Below are 25,846 nucleotides of genomic sequence, written 5' to 3' on the forward strand. Positions count from 1 at the left end.
TTGTTTTCTTCTTTATTTCCCTGTATGTTTTCCTGTTTCTGACATTTTTTGGTCGCTAACTCCATCCACTGTTCAGATTAAAGACAGGCAAGGGTTACATTCATTTTTAGATAGATATACATCTATCTATGATAGCTGGCAAGCTAGTAAGATATCTATCCAACTAGACATCTATCTAAGCTATTTTACTAGAGTACATATCCATTATACATATATATGTATATACATATATATATAATGGAACTAATAGGAAAACAATAGGTTAGGAATGACTGACTAAGCATTTTCAACTATAATAATATAGTTGTATATTGACACCATAATATAATAGAATTGTTTGTTTTTTGTCAGGTTTAAATCACTGTAAACACATTTTTAATTATTCTAAAAAATTGTTTTCATTTATCTTATAAATCAATCATGGACGTTACAGATTTTTTTCATTTTTTCTGACATTTTCCATGAGAACGTGGTGACGTGTGAAATTGGCGGTTTATCACGTGTGAACTGTGTAAACGGCACATAGTGTGACGAATGACGTGCAGACATGTTTTTTTCATGTGTTGAACAGATACACGTTAGATGAAGGTCACATGATCAATAAAACATGTTTCTTCATAAAAAAAATAAATTTTCTGTTTGTGGGTAAAATATGAGCTCACTCGCTAAAATGTTGCCATGTGTGTGTGTGATGTGAGGCTTTCACCACGGCAACGCAACTCCTTCTCTGCTGTAATAACTCATCAATAACTGTGATATGTCGGGTTTAGGATTCATAAACAAGAGGAAAATGTATTTTTAAAGGACTCATCTACTGTTTCTGCACACTGTAAAACATTCAAGTTTATTGTTTTGTGATTTATTTATGTTAGAAAATGTACACAAGTTTAAAGTTTAAATTTACTGTCACGCATGTAACTTTGAACAGAAATAAACAGAGTCACTATCTGTTATTAACAAAAAGTGTAACTTGTGGATTTATTATTATTATTTGCTTGTGATAACTGATTTTAAACATTTTTAAATAATATTTATATATTTTTTTCACAATGTCTTGTTTTCCAGTCAATTATGGGCTGTGTCTTTTATTATTTTATTAGTCACAATTTTTCTGTTAATCATTATTAATACTTAGAGATACTAAGTAGATACTAGATACTAAAAAGATACTAAAATAATAATACAATTCATGAATTAATTTGTGTTTTTTTAATGAAATATTCTCTACATAATTAATTATTCATAATTATTATTTACTTTATTTTAAGGTGATGTAACGAAGATATTATGATATGAAATATATATATATAGCATTTATTGTATTAATTTATAATTATTATTAGTAGCCTATTTAATTTGGTTGTAGGTTCCTATATTTATGTTTTTCATTCACAGAAGGTGGCGCCACATCCTCCCGGTGAACACTGGCCTTGGCTCAGTAAATCAGCTGCTCTGAGTATGTATACTTATTATTTATCACATGAATCATGCGCCTTTTATTCCTCCTCTCCTTGTTTTTATCTCAAAGTTTTATGAAGACCATAAAACTTTAACGGTTTCTCTTTGAGTCGGAGCATTAAAGGAGAGTGGCGACGTGTAAATCCATCATAAGTCTGAGCTTTTGTTTGGGATTTATGTGTCTGATCTGACGTCCTGTGATAGTGGACGCTAATAAAACCATGTCCTGAGCCATGGAGCTGCCAGATTCTCGTCCATCTGTCAACCTGCTGCTGATGCTCTTCACCTCTCAAAGTGCTGCTCCACTCCTCTCCTGTCCGTCCTTCTTCACCTCTTTTCTCTCTTTCATCTCTTTCTCTTTCTCAAGTCATAACCTGCAAAAACTGAACACAAACCAAATGTTTTATTCATTTAATTTCAACTAGACGGAACATTACTAACAATTGTCTTCAACAAGAAAATAAACTGTTGTTTAGTGAAAAGAATACAAGAAGATGTTCACATTTAAAACAATGAAAGGAAAAACAACTTTTTACTTTACATAAATAAATACATAAGTAGATAGATAGATAGATTTAACACTTTTATCATTAATGTACACACACACATATAATATACACAGATATATATACTATATATATATCTTTCTAGCTAGCAAACATAGATAAATAGCTTACTAGCATAGATAGAGATATATCTATCATTTAGCTAGCATAGATAGCTAACTAGCTTAGATAAATAGCTAGCTAGTTAAATCAACATCTCTATCTATCTATCTTTCTATCTATACTATGACATCATATGCAACATAGCTGACTAGCTTAGATAGGTAGAGAGATAGTTTGTCTAGTTTTCTAGCTAGTATAGCTAGACACATGTTGACACAGCTACCAACTATATAAGTCAGAAGTTTTCATTTTCCAAACTTCAGTTTCACCGAGTCCCGCCGACTTAGTTAGCTAGCATCTATAGATGACTATCTTTGATAGATGGTTAGTTTGCTAACTAGCTAGATGTCGAGTTATCTAGTTAGCTTACATAGCATAGATAGCTGACAAGCGTAGACAGATAGATGTCTAGTTTGTGAGCTAGAATAAAGATAGATTATTTAAAAAAAACTTAGACAGACGTGTAGTCTGCTGACTCGCTTAACTAGCTAGCTAGCATAGATGTGTAACTAGCTTAGATAGATGTCTAGTTAGCTGGCTAGATAGATAGACAGACAGACAGACAGACAAAAACTATGCTAGATAAACAAATAATGAAAAGTAATTATTAGTATGTATATACACATATATGTGTGTAAATATAAATACATATATATAAATATACATATATAGCTAGCTAGTTAAATCAACATCTCTATCTATCTTTCTATCTATACTATGACATGTATATAGATATACATGTATATCTATATACATATATGTATATATTACTACAGCTATTACAGGGATATGGAGACATTACTTGAAAATATGCTGTGTTTACAGAAAACAAAAAGGAAAGACTCCCTCTCTCCCTCTCTCTCTCCCTCTCTCTTGTCCCTCGATAAATTTGTCCACAGATCAGTCGCTGGATCAGTTCAGTGAAAACAATTCAAAACAGAACATTGTCACAACAAACAGTGTCACATCTCATTTAAGCAACGAGACACAGATATGAAAGATAAAAGCTGTTTTCTTTTCTCATCGTGAACCAGTGAATCTAAAAAAGGGCTAATCTCCTTAAATCTGGAAAAGCTGTTCTGTCATTTTGACCAGATTACAGGATTCATGCTGCAAATACAAACTGTATGCGGCAGCAAAGAAAATGCAAAAATATTGTTGTTTACTTTACTACAACAAAAAGATATTTTAAACTGAAAGGACAAATGAAACATTATTGATCACACAACAATTATTTATGACTTTGTAATTCTAAGGCAGTGTTAAAGGAGAAAGTCACATTTTATTCTTGATTATTCAGAAAAATAACTCAATGTTTTGTCGTCAAATTTTCAAAGATTCAAATTTAAATTTATTTATTTATTTTACACGAAAACTCACTCAAACGGATTAAGATGATCAGAATAACAACAATTAATAACTGAAATTAGCTAAATATGGGAAAATAATAGTTGGATTTTCAGAAAAAGAAAAATATTTGTCAGAAATGAAGGAAAATATAAACATATTATTTAATTTCTGCCTGATGAGGTTTATAATAAGCACTAAAATTAGCATTTAACACTGAGCTTTGTATTTGTACGAAGCTATAATGAAGTTATAAACTTTTTATTCAATCAGTAACAAATGATTGATAATTAATTGTCCTTTTTCAAGCAAAATTTACAATAAATTAAGGTCATTTGAGTCCATAAATGCTAGGACTTCCTGAATTTTAAACTGAGCACAGTGTGAAAGAGCGTCTTTGTGTGAAACAGTAAAAACAAAGCAAACATAAATCAGGAGTGGCGTGCAGTGAACTGTGTCTACTGTACGTGATCGTTATCTTAAAATGACAGCACAGGAAATATATGTGTGTGTGTGTGGGGAGGGGGGGTTACAAAGGGGCCCAACAGCTCATATTTTGCCCCAGGGTTGACTTTTAGTCATCCCGACCTGAAGGTTTCATTTGCATGTTTCCATGAAGCAGCACAGATGGGAATTTAAAAAAAGAAAGAAAAAAAGATGACTTCATGCTGGTTTTTCTTCATGATTTTAAAATCTGAGGTTATGATTGACAGGAGTTCAACACATGTGGAGAAATTAAAAGCAGAGACGCCTCCTTCACGCTAACACGCTAAAAAAATGTATCAAACACATTTTCTTTAACTGAAATAAAAATAAAAAATCAAATATGATATGAAGTGTGTTTATTTTTGAATGGTTGTATTTGAGACAGCGTTTTCATTCATTAATAATAACATGTTTTCAATTAGTTTTGGTTTACTTTCTTGTTTCTGTTCTGATAAACCTTTAAAGTGACATCTTCTGCTGCGGTTTTTATGACACAATTCTTATGACTTTTTTTAATTTTGCACCTGGCAAATATTCCATGTTCCAACTAAACTAAACTAATAGAAAATCCAAAACTTATATAGCCTTGGTGGACAAGTGAGTGTGTGTAACAATGGCTAACAATGGCTAACACTGGCTAACAATGGCCAACAATGACTAACACTGGCCAACAATGACTAACACTGGCCAAAAATGGCTAACACTGGTTAATAATGGCTAACACTGGTTAATAATGGCCAACAATGGCTAACAATGGCCATCAATGGCTAACAATGGCTAACACTGGTTAACAATGGCCAACAATGGCCAACAATGGCCAACAATGGCCAACAATGGCCAACAATGGCTAACAATGGCCAACAATGGCCAACAATGGCCAACATTGGCCAACAATGGCTAACAATGGCTAACAATGGCCAACAATGGCTAACAATGGCTAGACCGAGATACTTGCATCCATGCGACTTCTGAACTGGAACACGGTGAACTCAGAGGTCTACGTCGATAAATCGAACACAACATCGCATGGGTGTGGTTGTAAAAACAGAGACAACAGGATTAGCATCTTTACCAAAAATGAAGACGATGCCGAACACGTTTGAACCAGGAGAGAATACCAATTTAACACTTTCACAGTGTTCACACGTTCACTCCCGGGATTAAGCAGATTATTTACAGTGGGAATGTGTTAATGCAGAGTTTGGTGCACGTGTGTGACCCAGTGAAGGCCTGACTTCCTCCTCTGCCCCCTGCTGCTGCTCCTTAATCACACACACACACACGATCATTTCTAAGAAAAACAGAGTGAAAACATTTCGGTGAGACCGTGAAAGGAAAGTCTGAGCGACGGGGAAATTCATGAGGGAGAATGTTATCACTGAGACTAAAGGTCATATTGTTCACTTCTTCCTGACAGAGAGAGAGTGAGAGGGGGAGAGAAGGGAGTGTACTGCAATTTGGACAGAGGATAAGGGAGGAGGGCGAGAGAGTTAGGGTGAGAATGAAGAAAGAGAGAAAGAGGGGGGACAGAGAATGATTGGTAGGGAGGAAAAGAAAATCACAGACATAGCTCCTTAACCAAAGTCTAGATCTGACCCTTAAACCAGGTCTAAAGTTATGAGGACCAGACAAAAATGAATGTCCTCACTCCTTTATGTAAGTTCTTTGGTCCCTAGAAAGATACAATAACACACACACATAAATGTTTGTTCAGCTATTCTTCTGAGGACATATTTTAGCTCTGAGGACGTCAGCCATTTTTCACTGAAAAACCACTGTAATATCCCATAATACCTCATGTTTGTGTGGGTAACTGCTCAGTGTGAGTGGAGCAGCACTTTATACTCATATACCCTGGTTTGTCCCTCTGTCCTCCATCATGTTGTCCCTCTGTCCTCCATCACGTTGTCCTGCGAAACCAATAATCACCATGATGGTTTGTTGTAACCATGACAACATAAACAAGCTGCTGTTTCTGTTTAAACCTGAAACCTCAGAATTTTGTGATCACAGTGTGTGAATCTGACCAAACCACATTAATTGTTACCATGACGACGGAGGCTCGGAGGCTATTAACGTATGCACATGTTTACATTTAAAGCCACAGTCAGAAAAACTGAAGACTGGAGAGTCCACCTTCATCATCATTATAAACTTCACCATCTTCATCATCATGATCACCATCTTCACCTTCATAACCTTCACCTTCATCACCATCTTCACTTTCATCATCATCGTCAACATCATAATCTTTGTCTTCATCCTCATAACTCTTATCATCATCATATTCACCTTGATCATCTTCATCACCTTCACCATTACATTACATGTCATTTTTCATCATCTTCACTATCACCACCTTCATCATCATCTTCCTCACCTTCATCGTCATGTGACTGTAGAGCAATGGTTCTCTATTATTTTCATGTCATGCTCCCCCAGAGGACAGAAATGTTTTCACGCCCCCCCGAATTGAAATACTATTGAGAACCTGATAATTTCATTTATTTATCTTTATAGACCACTGTATGAGTTGTCCTGCCTTTCCCGCCACCTTCTCAAATAGTGGGGCCTGCCCCACTATTTGAGCTCTCTCTCTCTCTCACACACACACACATGCACGCACCCTCTCTCTCTCACACACATGCACACACACACACCTGGTCATACTTTAGCAATAACACACATATGTAATTGTATCTGGTGGGAGTCTCTCTCTCTCTCTTCTCGATCGCCCACTTCACTCTGACCTCATGATTCCTGAAATGAAATGAAGCAGTGAGAGAGAGAGACAGAGAGGGGGAGAGAGAGAGAGAGAGAGATACAGAGAGTGAGAGAGACAGACACAAAGAGAGAGAGACAGAGTGTGTGAGAGAGAGAGAGAGAGACACAGACACAGAGAGAGAGACAGACACAGAGAGAGTGAGAGAGAGAGAGAGAGAGAGACAGAGAGTGAGAGAGACAGACACAAAGAGAGAGAGACAGAGTGTGTGTGAGAGAGAGAGAGACAGACACAGAGAGAGAGACAGACACAGAGAGGGAGTGAGAGGGAGAGACAGAGAGTGAGAGAGACAGACACACAGAGAGAGAGAGAGAGGGACAGAGTGTGTGAGAGAGAGAGAGAGAGAGAGAGAGAGAGGGGAGAGAGAGAGAGGAGAGAGACAGAGAGAGAGAGAGAGAGAGAGAGAGAGAGAGAGAGAGACAGAGAGAGAGAGAGAGAGAGAGAGAGAGAGAGACAGAGAGAGAGAGAGAGAGACAGAGAGAGAGGAGAGTGAGAGAGAGAGAAGCCTCAGACTTCAACACTGTGTCAAACACACACACACACACACACACACACACACACACACACACACACACACAGTGAGAGGAGCCAAAAAAAGTTAGGAAACGTTGGAAAGTCCCCAAAAGTTTCTTTCAGCTCATTGGTCAGTTCTCTGGTTTCCAGCGACTTTCCCCTCCTCTGTGTTCTCGCAGTGTGTGTGCGTGCGTGTGTGTATGTGTGACAGGGGTAAACTTAGACTTTGAACATATTCGTTTTTACTGTTGTGCTAATTTAAAGTTAATATTGTTCTACAAACATCAGAAATAGTTTGAGTGTCTACACAGTTAATCTAATCTAAATGAAGCAAACACAGCAATGGTTCACGCTTATCTTTGGGATTTATTAAAGGGACATTTCCGGTATTTGTAGGAGGTATGTATTGACACCTTCAGCTTGGGACAATGAGACTCATTCACCTGATAAAATCTACGTCAGGTTAAGTCTATGATATTTTAAGAACATGTTCACGTCTTCAGGAAACTGAAGTTTGTAAACCACTCATTCTCCCACACCAAACCCCATAGAGAAAATCAATGATTTTAACATCACAGCACACAGGAGCTGCTGGTCTACTGCTGCCTCGTGTGGTCACTTTGTGTCAGTGAAGTAAATGTGAACAAAGGATTTTAAAATGCCGAATTGACAAAATAAGACATTTGAAGTTTGTGATGGAGGCAGCAGTGGATCAACAACTCCTGTGTGCTGTGATGTTAAAATCACTGATTTTCTCTATGGGCTTTGGTGTGGGAGAGTGAGTGGTTTTACAAGCTTCAGTTTCTTGTGCATAACATAAACAAATGTTTTAAATAACTCAAACCTAATCAGAATTATTAACACTTTTAAAAAAAAGAAGCATATAAACGTGGTTTCTTTACAGTTAAACTATAAACACAAACCACTCAGTGTCTATGTTTCCTGACTGTGATTCAGAGAAAAACTCATTTTTTTTGGCTCCGAGCACAAACCTCTGGCACCGGAGAAGAAAATTCTGTCCTTGTTTTCAAATACTTACATTGAAATAACGTTTCTATTTCTGGCCTCCTGTTGTGCTGTGTTTCTGATTCCTGAGCCAAAACTATAACGGGAACATTTGGAATAATTAGAGCACGACAGTCAAACTGTGTTTTTATAGTGAACAGAGCAGCACGAGGTCATGCTAGAATTTTATAATATCTGGTTCTTTCACATAATCACAGTTGTATTGACTTTATCAGCATTGATTATTCTGGGATTGAGGCTTGCGTCAATTACGGGGATGTATGACAATACCTATTTGACACAGCGGCCATTTTGGCTCCAGATTAATCAGGAAAATCTGGACCAGATTCCTGATAATGTTGTGTTACATATAATTCAATAACAACATATATATATAATTTATGTCATTTTACTCAGGTTTTTTCTTCTTTTTAGAAATGTAATAATCTAATAATATTGACTAAAATATTGTGATAATATCTTACCCTAACTTAAATATTGTGATTATATCATGACTTAAATATCGTGTTATCAAATCCTGACTTAATTATCAGGATAATATTGTATTGTGACTTAACTACCATTATTATATTATATCATGACTTAAATATCGTGAATTAAATATTGTGATTATATCATATCATGACTTGAACATTGTGATAATATCGTAACGTGACTTAAATATTGTGACAATATCTTTATGTGACTTAAATATCGTGATTATATCGTATTGTGACTGTAATATCGTGAAACTATTGTGACTTAAATATTGTGAAAATATTGTGAATTTAATATTGTTAAAATATCGTATCATGATTTAAATATTTGGATGGTATTGTGAATTAAATATTGTGATAATATTGTACCATGACTTAAATATTGGGATCATTTTGTGAATTAAATATCGTGATAATATCGTATCATGACTTAAATATCAGCATAATATCGTATCATGACTTAAATATCGTGAATATATTGTGACTTAAATATCGTGATAACATCATAACTTAAATATCTGGACAATATTGTCACTTAAATATTGTGATAATATCATAACTTATCTGGATGATATTGTCACTTAAATATCGTGCTAATATCGTATCACGACTTAAATATCGGGATCATTTTGTGAAACCCATATTTTATCACACTGTTCAGTCGTTTGGAATCAGGGACAACAACAAAAAACAACGGGACATTTTTCTTACAGTGGACATTTTCAGAGCTATAATTCACTAACAACATATGTTGCAATAAAATTCCTGTCAATATCAGTTCCAGGGAAAATGAAAATATTTGTACTTTTTCAACAATCATCGGCTTATTTTTTTGATGCTAAATCACAAAATCTATTGTCTTTCAACCACTTTATTTTGATGCTTTTGAGGTTTTTCTGTTATTTTTGAGAAAAACTGACCTCAGTGTCGCAATAGTTTTTTATTAAAGTCCCTCATTGGCTGGACAAGTGAAACGTTTAGAATCGGGGACAAAGTCACGTCATATTTCACAGCGGACATTTTGGCTCCGGGTCCAGATGTTCCTGATAACGTTGTTATTCCAGAGTCTCTGTGATTAATCTGGTGATTTACACGTGTTGATTTTCCTTCTGTGACACAAACTAACTCAGTGTGCTGAGAAAACAGCAGACTGAGCTGAATTAAACAAAGGTTTTACAAATGAAAGTGAACGGAATGAGCGTTTCGCCTGAGATTGAGAGACGTGAGTGAAGGTAACAAGGACAAAGAAGCTGAGAGACAGCGAGGGGGGAGCGGACTCTGCAGGGGAGTCATCCTCGTATCGCTGTCAAAAGTTGGCTGAGGTTCAGGAGCAAGACTCACAGGGAGTGTGTTAGTGTGTTTGAGCCTGTGGAGAACGCACTGTGGGGCCTGAAATCCTTTTTACACGGGATTAAAATCTGATCCCCGGACAAACGACTGGTCGGGGGGGGCGGTGGACAGATTAAAATCCTGTTCTGGGTCAAGGTTGAGGTGAAACATGCAACAGTTGTGCTTGAGATCTTCAGGGAGTTCACGTGAAGTCAGTGAAGGTCAGAAAGAAAAATCAGGTCTAACTTGTGAAATGTGAGAACGTCTCACATATCCTCAGCTCCACCGCGCTCACCGAGCGTTTACCCCCCGCAGCCCCCGAAGACACGCCGCCACTGCAGCCCAGTGAAACCTCAGCAGAGTGAGTGTGTGTGTGTGTGTGTGTCCCGGGGGGTTTTCTGGGGCGTAGGAGCCAGATTGAGGCCAGATGTTGCAGATGCAGGAACGAGCCAAACAAGCCCAGGATCCATTTATAGGCTTAGTCTAAAACTGCACAACAATACACGGATAATAACACGAAAAAAAGAAGAAGAAAAAAGGATGGGTTTTTACGACACCGAGCTTCACACCGCAGGGGAAACGCTCTGTCCAAAACCTCAAAATGTCAAAAAAAAAAGAAAAAAAAGAAAATCCTCCCTTTTCTGCTTTTAAAGTTCACGGTTTGAACAGGTTTCAACAAGTTCAGGAAAAAAACAACGTGTTTCAGGTCCACACTGGCAACAATGTATCAACACCTGCTGAGAACAACTGTAGCTCAGTGCTGATATCCAAAAATATCCAATATCCAATCTGATTTGTGATTTTGTGCTAATTTGTAACTTAAAAATCGTGATAATATCGTGACTTTAATAAAGTGATAACATTGTGAATTACATATCGCAATAATATCAAGACTTAAATAAAGTGACAATATTGTGAATTAAATGTCGCGATTATATCGTATCTTGACTTGAATATTGCGAAGATATTGTGACCTAAATATAGTGATAATATCGTATTGTGACTTGAATATCGTGATATCGTGATAATATCATGACGTAAATATCGTGATTATATTGCATCATGACTTAATTATCACGGGGTTGGGGTAGCTCAGTGGTTAAGACCGGTACCCCTGTGTGCAGAGACATCATGGTCACAAGTTCAACTCCACCCCTGGCAGGTTGTACTCAATTCCCTTGTAAGTTGCTTTGAACAAAAGCGTCTGCTAAATGACGTAATGTAATGTGATTATATCGTATTGTGACTTAAATATCGTGATTTTATCGGATCGTGACCCGGTGATCAGCTGCGGTAATTTAATGTAATCTTCTTCCTTTTTGGGGGGATTTTATGTATGTATTAAATATTTAGTTTATACGTAAGATTTTTACATATACAATAATGTAAATAAGTGATATTTTATCGCAATAACTGTAATGATTATTCACATGAACTGCAATCACCCTGTTTTACTTACATACATATATACATATACATATATATATATATATATATATATATATATATATATATGTATACAGATAAAAAGAAAAATGAAATGAAATTCAAACTACGGTTATTTTGTTCAACAGTAAGTGACACGCTTTTTTGACAGGAAGTTGGCAAAGTTCGCACATCGTGTTGAAAACTTGGTTGTCATGACGATCTTTTGTTACTTTCATCCACGTCATCAAATTCCTTTTTTCTTCCCTTATCAGTGATGTAAATGGCAGCTTCTCGCCCTCTTCTTTTCTTTTCTATTCACAGTTAAAGATCAACTCTGTGAAACAATGTGGACGTTTACTTTCCGACAGAGAGCCGGGACAAAACGTCCTTGTAAGGACGGACACTCGATAACAAGTTCCCTCTCTCTTTTTCTCCTCACAGATGTTTTTTCCTGACGTCTTCAATCACTGCTGGTGGTTTTGAGACAAATGATTTTCTAATAAGCCACTTCCACTGTCCATGAAAGCATATTTTCTTACTCACCTCAGCTCAGACAGCTGATGAACGCCCGCAGTACAACGACAGCGACAACGACGATGACTAGACGACGACAACGATGATGATGATGATGAGACCTGGAGCCAAAACAGACAAAAGTGTGTAAATAAATGTCTGGAGCATCAGTGAAGGTTTTAAACATCCTGACATCTTGACCACATGTGGCAGTGGCATAAAAGAGCCTTTGAAGAAGGAGCTTAATTTATGTTTCTCCCCTTAAAAAAACCCTTTAGACGTTTCACCTGAATCGGGGAGCTGCCGCCCGGTGATAGAACATAGATAACTTCATTTGACGCAGGTGAATCTGAGGTTAAAAATAAGATTTAAAATGTGGTCACACAAGGAATTAACACATTATCAACACGACTAATGAAGCCTGGAGTCACGTTTAGCCACTTACCAAAAGACTCACACCATAAAATTGATGCCAGTTTAAGTCTATGATGTCTTCAGAATGAGTTTGACACAGCGTTAGACAGACTTTTCCAACAGGAAACTGAAGTTTGTAAACCACTCACTCTCCCACACCAAACCCCATAGAGAAAATCAGTTTTTAGCTCGCAGGGACACAGGAGCTGCTGCTCTACTGCTGCCTCATGTGGTCACTTTGTGTCACTGAGGTAAATCTGAACAAAGGATTTTAAATACCAAATTGACACAATAAAGACTTGTGTAAAGACTTTGAACTTTGTGATGGAGGCAGCAGTGGATCAACAACTCATCAACTGTGTGCTGTGATGTTAAAAACACTGATTTTCTCTATGGGGTTAGGTGTGGGAGAGTGAGTGGTTTACAAAGACTGTAGAAACATGGCATCTCAAGTTGGCTGCCTCTGTAAAGAAAGACCCTTATCTACAGTACAAATAAAAAGCCTTATTCTTAAACTACGAAAACTATTTTATTTTATTTTATTTTATACACTCATACAAACATACTTATACTATAAATGATTAAATTTCTACAAATCCTCTCATGTAAATTTTACACACATCACCTTTAAGACATTTTTGTCCACACTTTTTTTTAAAGTCTATTGCATTTTTTGAGAATAACTTAGCTATAACTATAAAAATGGCTTTTATTAACGTTAAATTAAATTATTCTATAGTAGAAAAACATACAAATATATTTATCAATATATCGCATATGTACATTTTGTCTGTTGTGAATTTAACGTTAATTAATCTGTGTAAAATACATAATGAGGGCCAAAAAATATACATAAGGAGGGCCACCCTCTACATGGCTGTAGAGGGTGGCCCTCATTCACTTGTATGATAGTTTATTTAGCTACTGTTTTAGTCCATGATAGCTTATTTAGCTACTGTTTTAGTCCATATTTGTGTGTTTGCGATATCCGATGACATACTACTATTATAGTTTCCCTATTACATATATGATTAATAGCGAGGATTAAAGGCGGTTTTGTGGACTTTTTTCATCACATTTTTAATTTTGCTTATTTATTATGGCGGGTTAGGGTTAGCCCTCGGGTATGTATGAGTCTTATTTTTAAACTCTGTGTTCGAGGTGGTGCAGCTGATGTTGCTGGTGATGTGAACGGTGTTGTTCTCAGATCCACAGCTGTGATATGAACCTTCACAATGAGCTATAGAAGCTAATCTGTGTTTTTGCAGCGTGAATATGAAACAATCATCTCAGCAGGAGAAGTTCAAAAACAAAAAAAAGGCTCTTGTTCTTCAGGTCGGCCCCGCCCCCTCCTCCTCCTCCTCCTGTGAGCAGGGATTGGGAGGGTAAGAAGTGAAGGAGCAGCTCCTGCCATTGTTCTCGGTCTGGAAGTCCGGGTTCGGGTTCGGGGCTGGAGGCTGGAGACGGGACGGCGCTCTGTCGCTATGACGGGCTCCGGTCCGAGGCTCGGGCTCCTGCTGCTGCTGGCGGTTCTGCTGCAGACTGTGGTCGTCACCATCACCGTGCTGCACTTCACAACGGCTCTCAATTCGGTAAGAGAAACGCACAAGTTGAGCGGCGGTGACGCGCGGGCGGCGGAGGCTTTTACGCATGGTGCTGCGCGGCGCTGCTTTTTAGCCGCACGCACGCACATGAAACGCAGCGTGAACCGACCTTGAACGCATCACTGTCATGAACACGGACTTTGTAGTTAAAGTGATTGCTGACAGATTCCGAGCAGAGGCAGCGCCGAAAAACACAAACGAGTCCACGTTTCGTTTCATATCCTCACCGCGAGTCTTTATCGATAATAAACGTGAGGATTTTTGCTCTTGAGTGAAAGTTTTAACGCTTTAAGTTGTATTTTTTTTGAGTGAAATGAACTTTTAAAAACAGAAATATTAGGTAGATTATATTGTGTTTGTGCAATATATTTATATTATATCAACATACATGTAACCTTTGTTACATTAGCAGTGAATAAAGTGATATTGCAGTAGAACTTGGTCTTAAAAGTTACATTTCAAATTAATAATAACTTTCTGCATTGATAATGCAATCAAGAAAGGTGCAGATTGATCATGTTGATGCAGGAAAATGAACAAAATATTACAGGTTTTTTTTTTGTCCTCTGACATGAGACAAGGAAGTGAAGAGCAGCTGTCATTATGTGTGTTTATCAAGGTGTGTGTGTTTACAGGAATCATTAATCCACACGAGTCGTGATTTTCACAGAAGTGAAACACAAACACAGACTTTGTGTCGACTCAGCGGCTTTGGATTTTACCGACGTTCATTTTCACAGTAAAGTGAAAACTGGGAATTTACATTTAAAGATACGATATGTACCATTATTCTTATACCAATAGCAGTCTGATACAATCTTGAAATCAATTAAGATTATTAATGAAGGAAATGACTTGGCTGTTACATGGTTAGCTCAAACAACGTAACAGTTATTCAGATTATATCGATTTTACGTTTGTCTCTGTCAAATCTCCATTTTTGACCGATACGGAGCCTGGTATCGGCTCAGCCCGGATACTCACATCAGCCTAAATGTCTATGACTCTCTTTGGAAAGACGACGTGGTGGATAAGTGGTGGAGCAAGTTGTCTTTTAACGGGGAGGTTGTGTGTTCGATTCCTGATTCTATACGTGCTCTGCTACATTGCTCCAGATAGTGTGAATGGGTATGAAAGATGTGTGATAGATGAATGGGTGAATGACAACACTGCAGTGTAAAGCAGCTTTGAGTGGAAGAAAAACGCAAACATTTATTGTTGAAAACCAAGAGAAATTCTTATTTCTATTCAAGTTAGCGGAGCGCCAATGTCTTTACTTCCAATCATTTCCAGGTCGAACTTCGGATGAAACGCCTGTATGTCATGGTTCATTTTTTGTAAATAATATTTTACAAATTTTATTTTACAAACTTATTACAAACTTATTTTACAAACTTATTCTTCTTCTTCACACACAGGAGAACCAACGGGACAACAAACAGAGATCCCAAACTCAATATTTTGTTATCGTATTGAAAGAGAGACCTCTAGTGGCAGAAATGTCACTGTGCGGAGAAACATGTGATAAAAGGTCATTTGCAGACATTTCTTGTCTGGGTTTCAACTTAAAATGAAAAGGGAATTTACTTTAAAGGGAAAAAAGGGGACAGTAAAAATTACCTCCATGAGGCTGCGGGAGTCTTTTGAGAGGACGTTAAATCAGCGAGGTCACCGTCGGCTGATGTCTCTTTGACCTTTTTGTCTCTGTGCAGATGAAGGAGACGTTTGCCAGGAGCAGCGTTTCCTGTTTGACGGGCGCTGACCTGCAGAGCATCACCGCCGTGAGAGGAGATCCGTGTTGGCAGGTCACACAGCAGCTACACCTGCTCATCGAGAAGGTAACGAGAAGCAACAGTTAGCACCCTAACGTGACCTTTTGACCTTTAAAACTAACTGGAACATGTCACGTCACACAGAGGCAAGAAAAAAAGAAAAAAATGATCCACTTAAAAAATGATTATTCTCATAAAATCTACTTCTGATTAAGTCTATGATATCTTAAGAAGAGGTTCACGTCTTTATTCCACTGTGAGACAGAGTTTGTAAACCACTCACTCTCCCACAACAAACCCCATAGAGAAAATCAGTGATTTTAACATCACAGCACACAGGAGATGCTGGTCTACTGCTGCCTCGTGTGGTCACTTTGTGTCACTGAGGTAAATCTGAACAAAGGATTTAAAATGCCAAATTTACAAAATAATACACATGAACTTAGTGACAGAGGCAGCAGTGGATCAAAACTCCTGTGTGCTGTGATGTTAAAATCACTGATTTTCTCTATGGGGTTTGGTGTGGGAGAGTGAGTGGTTTACTAACTGCAGTTTCCTGTAAGAAAAGTCTGTCCAACATTGAGATAAAGACGCAAACATGTTCTTAAAGACATCTGAACTTAATCTGAAGTAGATTTCATGAGGTGAATCTTTTTTAAGTGTGTCAGTACCTCATACAAAAACAAAAGGAGCAGAGGTTGGGTATGTTCAGTAATCTATCATCAAACAATCAGAGTTGAAAGTGTTGGCAGACGTCAGGTATTCAGAAAACCCGTTCCACAGGTGAAGAGCGGTGAAACTGAAAGCTGCGGAGTAACACTGGGTGAAACAGACCATGAAACACTTCACAGAGAGTGGACTCGTCTCACACACAGGAAGCTGCTGCTGCTGCTGCTGTCAGTGAGGATGAGTCTGCGTGAAACATGAAAACTGTGATTAATTAATCTCATCTGATGGAAAGGAGAGAGGATGTGTTTGCTTTGCTTTAGATTCGCCTGTTGTTCACCGCACCCCAACATTTTAAAGCCTCCCACCAAATCTACATTTAAAAACTCTACAGTCTCCGTTATTGTTTGGACGGGGTGAAGAAACTGTAGCTGTTTACATTTGTTTTGTGGTTGGATATTATATAAAAGCAGAGCCGTGTTTGTAGTGTCTAACCATGTAGCAATAGTTGCTAATGTTGCTAAAGCGATGATGCTCTGGCCCCTGGTGGTCGGACTCACACATATCACGTGAATCGCAGTGGATGGGTCCGATGCTTGGTGCTGGAGGTTACTATCAATAGCTTCCATGGCTTGGAGCTCAGATTGAGTTAAATGTGTAAAAGCGTGATTTATTTCACGAAGCATTTGCGTAAAAACAGGTTTTGTTTGGCTAACGCTATCTGGGAGAGTTTTCTGGACTTCTAACGTTCCCACCAAGCGGCCGGCCGCAGTCGTATTGTTGGCGTAAACGTTGATTCCTGAGTTTATTAATGTTTAATCGTTGCTCCTTGGGGACCAGAAGCAGTTATTTGAGGTTAGTGGAGCAGTTTTTTAGAAGCAGTTATGAGATTTTTGTTTTTTTTCTGTCTAGCTGAAGATAACGACGTGCTTCACGGATTAAATCAGTGTTTTTTTTGATGGGATTTAATGACTCAGTGATTATTTGGCTCGGCTGTTAAAGCTCAGTTTTCTCTCGGAGTCTGTGCTTCATCAAAACCTGAAATCCCCCACCCACTGCAGACCCACACACACACACTAAACTACAAAGCCGTTTTTATGGATATTATAAATTTTCAGTGACATAATCACGCTGATTTTTTCACATCTGTTGTTTCTTTTTAACTTAATCATCGTCTCAGTTTGTAAACATACTCGAGCGATAACGCCGTGTCATGTGACCGGTGGGGGTGTTTTCTTTCGGACAATCTTAAACATGTTTCCAATATTCATTTTTGAATGTACTGATATTTTTCCTGTGAAACTTCACACTTTTCTGCAGGAAAATGAAGGCCAGACTTTGTCATTTAATATCTTTAAAGACTTTAAATGAAACACCAGTGCGAGGACGTGAGTCTGACGTCTGAGGACATGCGAGTGGACAGAATCCTCGCTAATAATAATAATAAAGTCAGTATCATTATTATTGTTCTAACTATTATGGTTATGAGGCACTTCCTGTTCCTGGGAGTCTCAGGAGAAGAGTGAAATGAAATGATCCACATCAGTGTCAGCTAACACACAATGAGCTCCTTCATGATCCGATGTGATTCTGAGCAGTTTAATCAGCGCAGGAATGCATTCACCTGCTCACACACACACACACACACACACACACAGAGTACTCGCTGCGTTTGTTTTCATTCTCGTCTCCTGTTCGTCTTCCTCCTCCGCTGACTTTGCTGTTTTCTGTAACAACAACAGTTGTTTTATCGTGTGACTCAGCAGATTAATGATATTGACACACACACACACACACACACACACACACACACATTTGTCTTCTTGGAGACATAAACAGCCGTACTCGATACAACAAAGTCTGAAAACAAATTCAACATCAAAACACTGGATTAGACTCTTTTTTCTCTCCTCCTGTCGTGTTCTCACATTATTCTGAGATCTGACTATGAAGTGAAGTCACAGCAGAGTGAGTTCTCACGTAGAGTCACAGCAAACAACTTCAGGAACGCGTCCAAACATCAGGAAACTGAAGTTTGTAAACCACTCACTCTCCCACACCAAACCCCATAGAGAAAATCAGTGATTTTAATGCTTTAATCACAGCACACAGGAGTTGTTGATCCACTGCTGCCTCCATAACTAAGTTCTAATGTCTTATTTTGTCAATTTGGCATTTTAAATCCTTTGTTCAGATTTACCTCAGTGACACAAAGTGACCACACGAGGCAGCAGTCGACCAGCAGCTCCTGTGTGTTGTGATGTTAAAATCGATGATTTTCTCTATGGGGTTTTGTGTGGGAGAGTGAGTGGTTTACAAACTATAGTTTCCTGTTGGAAAAGTCTGTCTCACAGTGAGATTTAAGTTTAGAATGACGATTACATAACAGTATACATTTACAATGTTTCTGAAATGAACAGTGTCCACATTTGTTGTGTCTTCAGTCTCTGTCTCAACGTTACCAGCGGCAGATCTCGTCAGCGGTGAGAGGTGAGAACAAAAAACAAATGAATCATGTTTATTATTTAATCAAACATCAGATTCTTACTTTCTTAATATAAAATTTCTAATTTTTGTTCCCAGAAACGTGAAAATTGTGAATTTTTCCTCCAAATTTATTGTCATTTATTTGACAAAGTGTAGTTTTATGACAGTGTGATAAGTTATGTAAGAAATATTTAAGGCATGGAATAAAAATAAAATAAATGTTTAAGTTGAGCTATTTTTTCTTTTATTTGTCATATTATTATGTTTTTATCAGATGTTAAAAACCAATAAAGACAATATATTGTCCCCAAAAATAATTTCTTCTTGATTTAGCACATTTTATTTGTATTTTATTGTCCAAATGTAAACAAATGAGAATAAAATCAAACCAAACAATGACAGAAATCCATCAATAATCAATGATGAGTTGATGTTCTGGTGTTTGGTGTGATCATTAAATGTTTCTCACGTGTTTTTTGTCACAGGTGAAGTGTCTCGTGTGTTGCCCTCACTTGTGATGGAGGACAGTGCTTCGCCTCGCCCCAAAGTGGGCGCCCACGTCACCGGGAGCTTCCTGCCCAATCCGGCGCGCGAGGGAGGAGGTGAGTTAAAAAACAAACAAACAACAAAACTAAACAAATAAATGAATAAATAAATTCTGTGATTTTGTTTTTTAACCTGACGAAGAAAAACAGACAAAAATAACAATAAATATGAATAAAAATGGGTTTTTAAATGAGGAAGAAAGAAATATATCACCTCAAAACAATGGAAAATGCTTTAGTTATAAATATCTTGATTATTATATGAAGCATTTTTAATCTTTAATAATTGTAATTATCTTATAAACCTAAACCTAAAAACTAAAACTACTGTTTTGATTCACTTTTATTTCAGTCAGTGAAAATACATATCAACAACTATTTTCTGTCAAAATGTTTTAATTTCTTATCTATATAATGAACCTATGACAACGTAATTAAGAAATAAGTTAAAATGTTCAGCTTTTTCACTGCAAACTTGCACTTTAACCTTTTATTTAATTTAATTTATAAAAGACACAAAAAAGTGAATTTTTACACGTACTCTTGAAAAATGTCTTTGTTCATTCGCCACAAAAACTAGAACAATTTGCATAAATATTAATATTTGACTAGAAGTTTTATTTTTACATTAAATTCACTAGAACTGCAACTACTGATTATTTTTCCATTAATTGTGTTCATAAAATTTCTGAAAATGTTAAAAATTAAACCTGGAAAATGGTTCAGTGTGAATGATTTCTCTGTTTCAGTGTTGGCCGGGCGTCGCATCCAGGGTCAGAAGATCTCGTGGTGGGAGGGACAGAAGGGGCTGGCCTTTCTGCAGGACGTGCAGCTGCTGGACGGCGAGCTGGTCGTCCCGCAGCCGGGACTTTACTATGTTTACGCGCAGACGTATTTCAGACACACGCACGCGCTCGACAGCGACCAGGAGGAGGAGGAGGACGGGGGCGGGGAGGAGGCGCAGGACAGAGGGAGGCCGCTGCTGCAATATGTCTACAAGAAGGTGGGACTCTCTGTTTTATTATTATTATTATTATTGTTATATTATTATTATTACAGTTTTATGAATAAATGAAACAGCTTTTTGTAAATGTGTTTTTCCACTGACTTTAAATAAAAAGAAAGGAACATAAATAAAATAGAACAAACAAAACTGTGTGGATTCTCCAACTCTCCAGTGTTGTTGTTATTACATAAGTCGTCCACTAGGGTGCACTCACAAGCCCATTTTTAATGACAAAATATGCAAAAGAATGTTTTTTGTGGTTGTTTTATAAATGAAATAACTTTTTTTTACAGCAAATTGTAAGGAAAAAATACTTTTTCTAATTAACTAAAGGTTTAAAATAAAAAAAATAAAACTAACTGCAGTCCTTAATTTGTGACGCATTGAATCATTAATGTGATTAAGATTAATGTGATGTGAATTAATGTAATTTAAATTTGCTCTGCAGATGTTAAAATCTATTTTAAATCCTAACTTTGACGAACACAATAACTGACGTTTATTCGATGAACCGGTTTATTTGAAAAAAAAAAATGTTTTTTTTTACAGAAAAGTGGAGGGAAAATTGTTTTTTATAGTTTTATAGTAATTTATATTTATTTGGAGGGAAATCAATAGAAAAATGTAATATAAATAGTACAAGACTTTCAAAATGACTCAAACTGTTTATTATTGCTGTTATGACATAAAATGTCCACTAGGGTGCATTTTTAACTACAAAATACTTACAAAAATATGATAATTTAAAGGAATTATCAAAAACCTTTATACACATTAGTCATCTTTTGGTTTTAAGACAAATGAAGTTGCACTAAGTTAAGTTTTGGTGATTGAGCAAAAGTTTCTGAGAACAAAAATGTGTCATTTTTAAATATAATATTCAGATTTATCTTGGTTAGGGTTTTAGTATTATTACTATTAAATGACTATTTTAATGCTTTTTTTGCATAAACAGTCATTTTTATATGTGCATGTATAATTCTTACAATAAAAGTAATAATAATATGGATTATTCATATTATTCAGAAGAATCTCACTCACGTTCTGTCCTGGTCTCTGTAGGTGACCTCATACCCGGTTCCCATCCTGCTGATGAAGACCAGCCGGACCTCCTGCTGGTCCCGGGGCTCCCAGTTCTCTCTGCACTCCGCCCACCAGGGGGGGCTGTTCCCGCTCAATGCCGGCGACCACCTGTTTGTCACAGTGACCAATGCGTCGGCCGTGGACACGGACGAGAAGAGCAGCTTCTTCGGTGCTTTTCTCATCAGTTAGAGAATCTGACGACTTTCACAGACTTCCTCTCTGACTGCACTTGTAACGGGAGAAAGTGAAAGATCGCAGGTTGGTTCTGGAATCGCGACACTGTTTTTTTGTCGGTGGAGGAGAAGTTCTAATCACACGGTGGAGGCTTCAACTCAAACACTTTTTATATACATATGAAATATTTCAGCACAAGCACGAGACAAATAAGTCTTTAAATTATGTTTTTAAAGTCATGGATCAGTTTGTTTTTACAAGGAAAAACTGTTCATGTCTTTATCTCACTGTTAGACAGACTTTTACACGAAACTGCAGGTTTCTCTTCCCACACCAAAGCCCATGGAGAAAATCAGTGATTTTAACATCACAGCACACAGGGGTTGTTGATCCACTGCTGCCTCCATCACTAAGTTCAAATGTGCATTAAAAATCCTGCGTTTTGATTCACTTCAGTGACACAAAGTGACCACACAAGTCGGCAGTAGACCAGCAGCTCCTGTGTCCCCCACAAGCTTAAATCACTGATTTTCTCTATGGGGTTTGGTGCAGGAGAGAAAAGATTTTAGCCACTTAACCAAAGACATGTGTTTGTACTGAAAATTAAGTTTATAAACCACTCACTCTCCCACACCAAACCCCAATCAGTGATTTGCTGGTCTACTGCTGCCTCGTGTTGTCACTTTGTGTCACTGAGGTAAATCTGAACAAAGGATTTCAATTGCAGAATTGACAAAATAAGACATTGTAACCTAGTGATGGAGGCAGCAGTGGATCAACAACTCCTGTATGTGTGATGTTAAAATCACTGATTTTCTCTATGGGGTTTGGTGTGGGAGAGTGAGTGGTTTACAAACTTCAGTTTCCTGTTGGAAAAGGTCTGTCTAACAGTGAGATAAAGACATCTTAAAGACATCGTAGACTCAAACTGTTGTAGATTTTATTAGTAGAGTCTTTCATAAAGTGGCTAAAATCAGTATTTTTCTTGTGTCCTCGCTGAGAGCAAGCCTCATAAAACCACACTAAAAAAAACACTTTCAAACGTGGCCCACACCATATAAATGGACTGCTCTCCCCTCACGTCTGTGGCAGCCGGAGGCTTTAATCCACTGAGTGCTCATCACTCACGAGTCTCTGCTCTTTAAAGCGTCAGAGATGGATCAACTTTTTTGTTCCCGGCAAGATTCGACTTAACACGTTCATTTCTCACGTTTGAAACGTACACATGTGAGCAATATGTGAACTGAACATATGGTCGTATTCACACCATCATCATGGATCTGTGTGTGTGTGTGTGTGTGTGCAGGTTTACAACAGCTTTAAACTAACTTTTTATTTATGTTTGTTTATAAAAAATTAAGAATTAGTGAAAAAAGTCAGAATTCTCAGATTTAAGTCGAAATTTGGGGGAAAAAAGTCAGGTTTCTGAGATTCAAATCAGAATTTTCAATCTCAGAATTGTAACTTGAAACTAAAAAATCTAAATAAAAATGTATAAGCTATGATCCTAAGACTTAAGTCAGAATTATGAGATTTAAGTTGAATTCGATCTTTTATCAAACTTTTTATTTATGTTTGTTAATAAAAAATGTTCCAGGGAGCAAGAATTAGTTAGTGACATCTGGTGGTGAGACTGCAGATTGTCTGGAACTACGGTGGCCTTCAAGTAAGGATGAAATTTTAAAAGTCATTCCTCTAATGTTGTGAATGTTTATATTCAAGTTTCTCTTTTTAAAAACAAACGCTGCATCAAATCCACATGAAAAAGAAAAATGAGCGGATTTTACCTTTAATTCAGCCGCGTCTATGTGTCCGTCCATCCGTCCGTCCGTCAACCTGCGGCCGACTTTGTCGTCACAACCTGAAGAAGAATCTGCACACGAGTCGAGTACGAACAAAATCAACAAAAACAAAATAAAGTTTTATTTTTTTTAACTAAACAATGTGAATGTAAATATGAGTTTGTGTAAATATGTGAAATAAAGGCAATGTTCAACTAAACGTCCTGATTTTCTCTCTTTATCATTCACATCAAACAACCACTGTTTCTGCAAATTAAATATGAGAAACAACAAATAAACAAAGTTAACAGCTAGTAAACAAAGTCTGAGACGTTTGAAACCTATGGAAGAGGACGAGAGTCATGTGTACGTTTATGGAAACAAAATTATAATAATAAACCAGAACTCTAAAATCTTGAGATTGAAGTTGAAATTCTGGGGAAAAAAGTCTAAATTCTGAGATTTAAGTCAGAATTTTCAATCTTGAAACTAAAAAGCAAGATAAAATGAAGCCAGAATTCTGAGACTGAGAAAAAGTCACAAACCTAAGATTTAAATCAGAATCCGAGACAACTTTTTCCAGATTCTTGACTTTAATCACAGAATTCAACTGAAATAACTCAGAAATCTCAGATTAAGTGAGAATTCACAAAATCCAGTTTTTTTATTTTGTTTTCAAACAAAAATATGTGGGCCACACAGTGATGTAGTGGTTAGCACTCTCGCCTTGCAGCGAGAAGACCCGGGTTCGAGCCCCGGTTGAAACAAGGGCCTTTCTGCAAGGAGTTTGCATGTTCTCCCCGTGTGGGCGTGGGTTCTCTCCGGGTTCTCCGGCTTCCTCCCACAGTCCAAAAACATGCAATGTGGGGATTAGGTAAATTGGACACTCTAAATTGACCATAGGAGTGAGTGTGAGACTGAATGGTTGTTTGTCTCTAGCTGTGTGTGGCCCTGCGATGGACTGGCGAACTGTCCAGGGTGTACCCCGCCTATCGCCTGATGTAGCTGAGATTGGCACAGCACCCCCCGTGACCCTCTGGTGGAGGATAAAGCGGTTAGATGATGACTGACAAAAATATTTATATATTAAAAAATCCTCAAGTGAGAGAAGACAGTGAAACACCGCTTCACATTAACATGGATGTTCTGCCCCCAGCTAATGAAAATCAAACCGTGCAACATGTGGTTCCATGCTGCTGCCGCCGCTGCTGCCCTCTAGTGTCCAACTTCAGCAGCTACATAAGGAAAAACCTGCAGGGAAAAAAAACAGCAGAGAAAAAAACAACAAGAAGAAAATAATGACACAAGTCTGTGAGTAAGTTTTGGTTTTTCTTTCTTTTTTGTGGAAATATGTTACAGTTATATTACAGGTTTTTCAAATACCCCGACGAGAACGACGAGCGTCTGGAGACACGAGACACAAACGGTCCAGAGTGGATCAACGGGCGGGGAGAGGACTAACTGAAGCTCCCACGTGTCGGGAAGGTCCGATAAATACTGCGAATGTTCCTTTAAGAGAGGACAACTGAAGGAAACTGTGGGGGTGTTTTTGTTTTTTTAGCAGCTTCCACAAACCAAACACTTCCTGCAAGGACAGGAAACGAGGACACAAGCAGAGATTTTCACAATACGGTTCAGAAAATTCTATTTCAATTTTTCAAAAAATATTTTAAACAAATAAATATGCTTTTTTTTCTCCCCTAAACATTAGCATCGATGAAATCTAACAGACTTCACATCTTGGTTCTTGCGGTTTAAAGGAGACGTCAGGTTTTTTGACTCACTTTAAATCCACACCTGCTTAAATCTAACACAATTTAAGATTAGAGACTTACTTTTGCTGGAACTGGAAAATGAAGTCTGCGTCACTTAGTAAAACGCTCAATCTCCCACGCCCGACTTTTCCACCAGTGGTAAACAAAGTTTGAGATGTTTGAAGGACGAGGGTCATGTGTGTACATTTATGGAAATAAAATAATAATAAGCCAGAATTCTGAAATTAAAGTTGGAATTCAGGGGAAAAAAGTCTTAATTCTGAGATTTAAGTGGAAATTCTGAAATATCTCTCCCACACCAAACTCCATAGAGAAAATCAACAATTTAACATCACAGCACACAGGAGTTGTTGATCCACTGCTGCCTCCATCACTAAGTTCAAATGTCTTATTTTGTCAATTCGGCTTTTGAAATCCTTTGTTCAGACCTCAGTGACAAAAAGTGCCCACACGAGGCAGCGGTAGACCAGCAGTTCCTGTGTCCCTGCAAGCTAAAATCTCTGATTGGGGTTT

At 37.5% G+C, this 25,846-nt stretch overlaps 1 protein-coding gene and 1 long non-coding RNA gene across 2 annotated transcripts; one reads left to right on the forward strand and one right to left on the reverse strand.

The window, feature by feature from the left end:
- Positions 1-1,320: 1,320 nt before the first annotated feature.
- On the reverse strand, positions 1,321-15,757 carry LOC122769542. The gene is made up of 3 exons (XR_006360441.1): positions 15,665-15,757; positions 12,057-12,148; positions 1,321-1,841 (listed from the first exon to the last, which is right to left on the reverse strand). It is a non-coding gene; the product is annotated as an uncharacterized LOC122769542 (long non-coding RNA).
- On the forward strand, positions 13,814-22,154 carry tnfsf10 (TNF superfamily member 10). The gene is made up of 6 exons (XM_044026043.1): positions 13,814-14,032; positions 15,757-15,882; positions 18,927-18,972; positions 19,455-19,571; positions 20,264-20,517; positions 21,583-22,154. Exons 1-6 carry the CDS (start codon positions 13,925-13,927, stop codon positions 21,790-21,792), a joined length of 861 nt encoding a protein of 286 aa, XP_043881978.1. The 5' UTR covers positions 13,814-13,924; the 3' UTR covers positions 21,793-22,154.
- The last annotated feature ends 3,692 nt before the right edge of the window (positions 22,155-25,846 follow it).

The sequence above is a fragment of the Solea senegalensis genome, linkage group LG1 (assembly GCF_019176455.1).
Source record: "Solea senegalensis isolate Sse05_10M linkage group LG1, IFAPA_SoseM_1, whole genome shotgun sequence".
Lineage (NCBI taxonomy): Eukaryota > Metazoa > Chordata > Actinopteri > Pleuronectiformes > Soleidae > Solea > Solea senegalensis.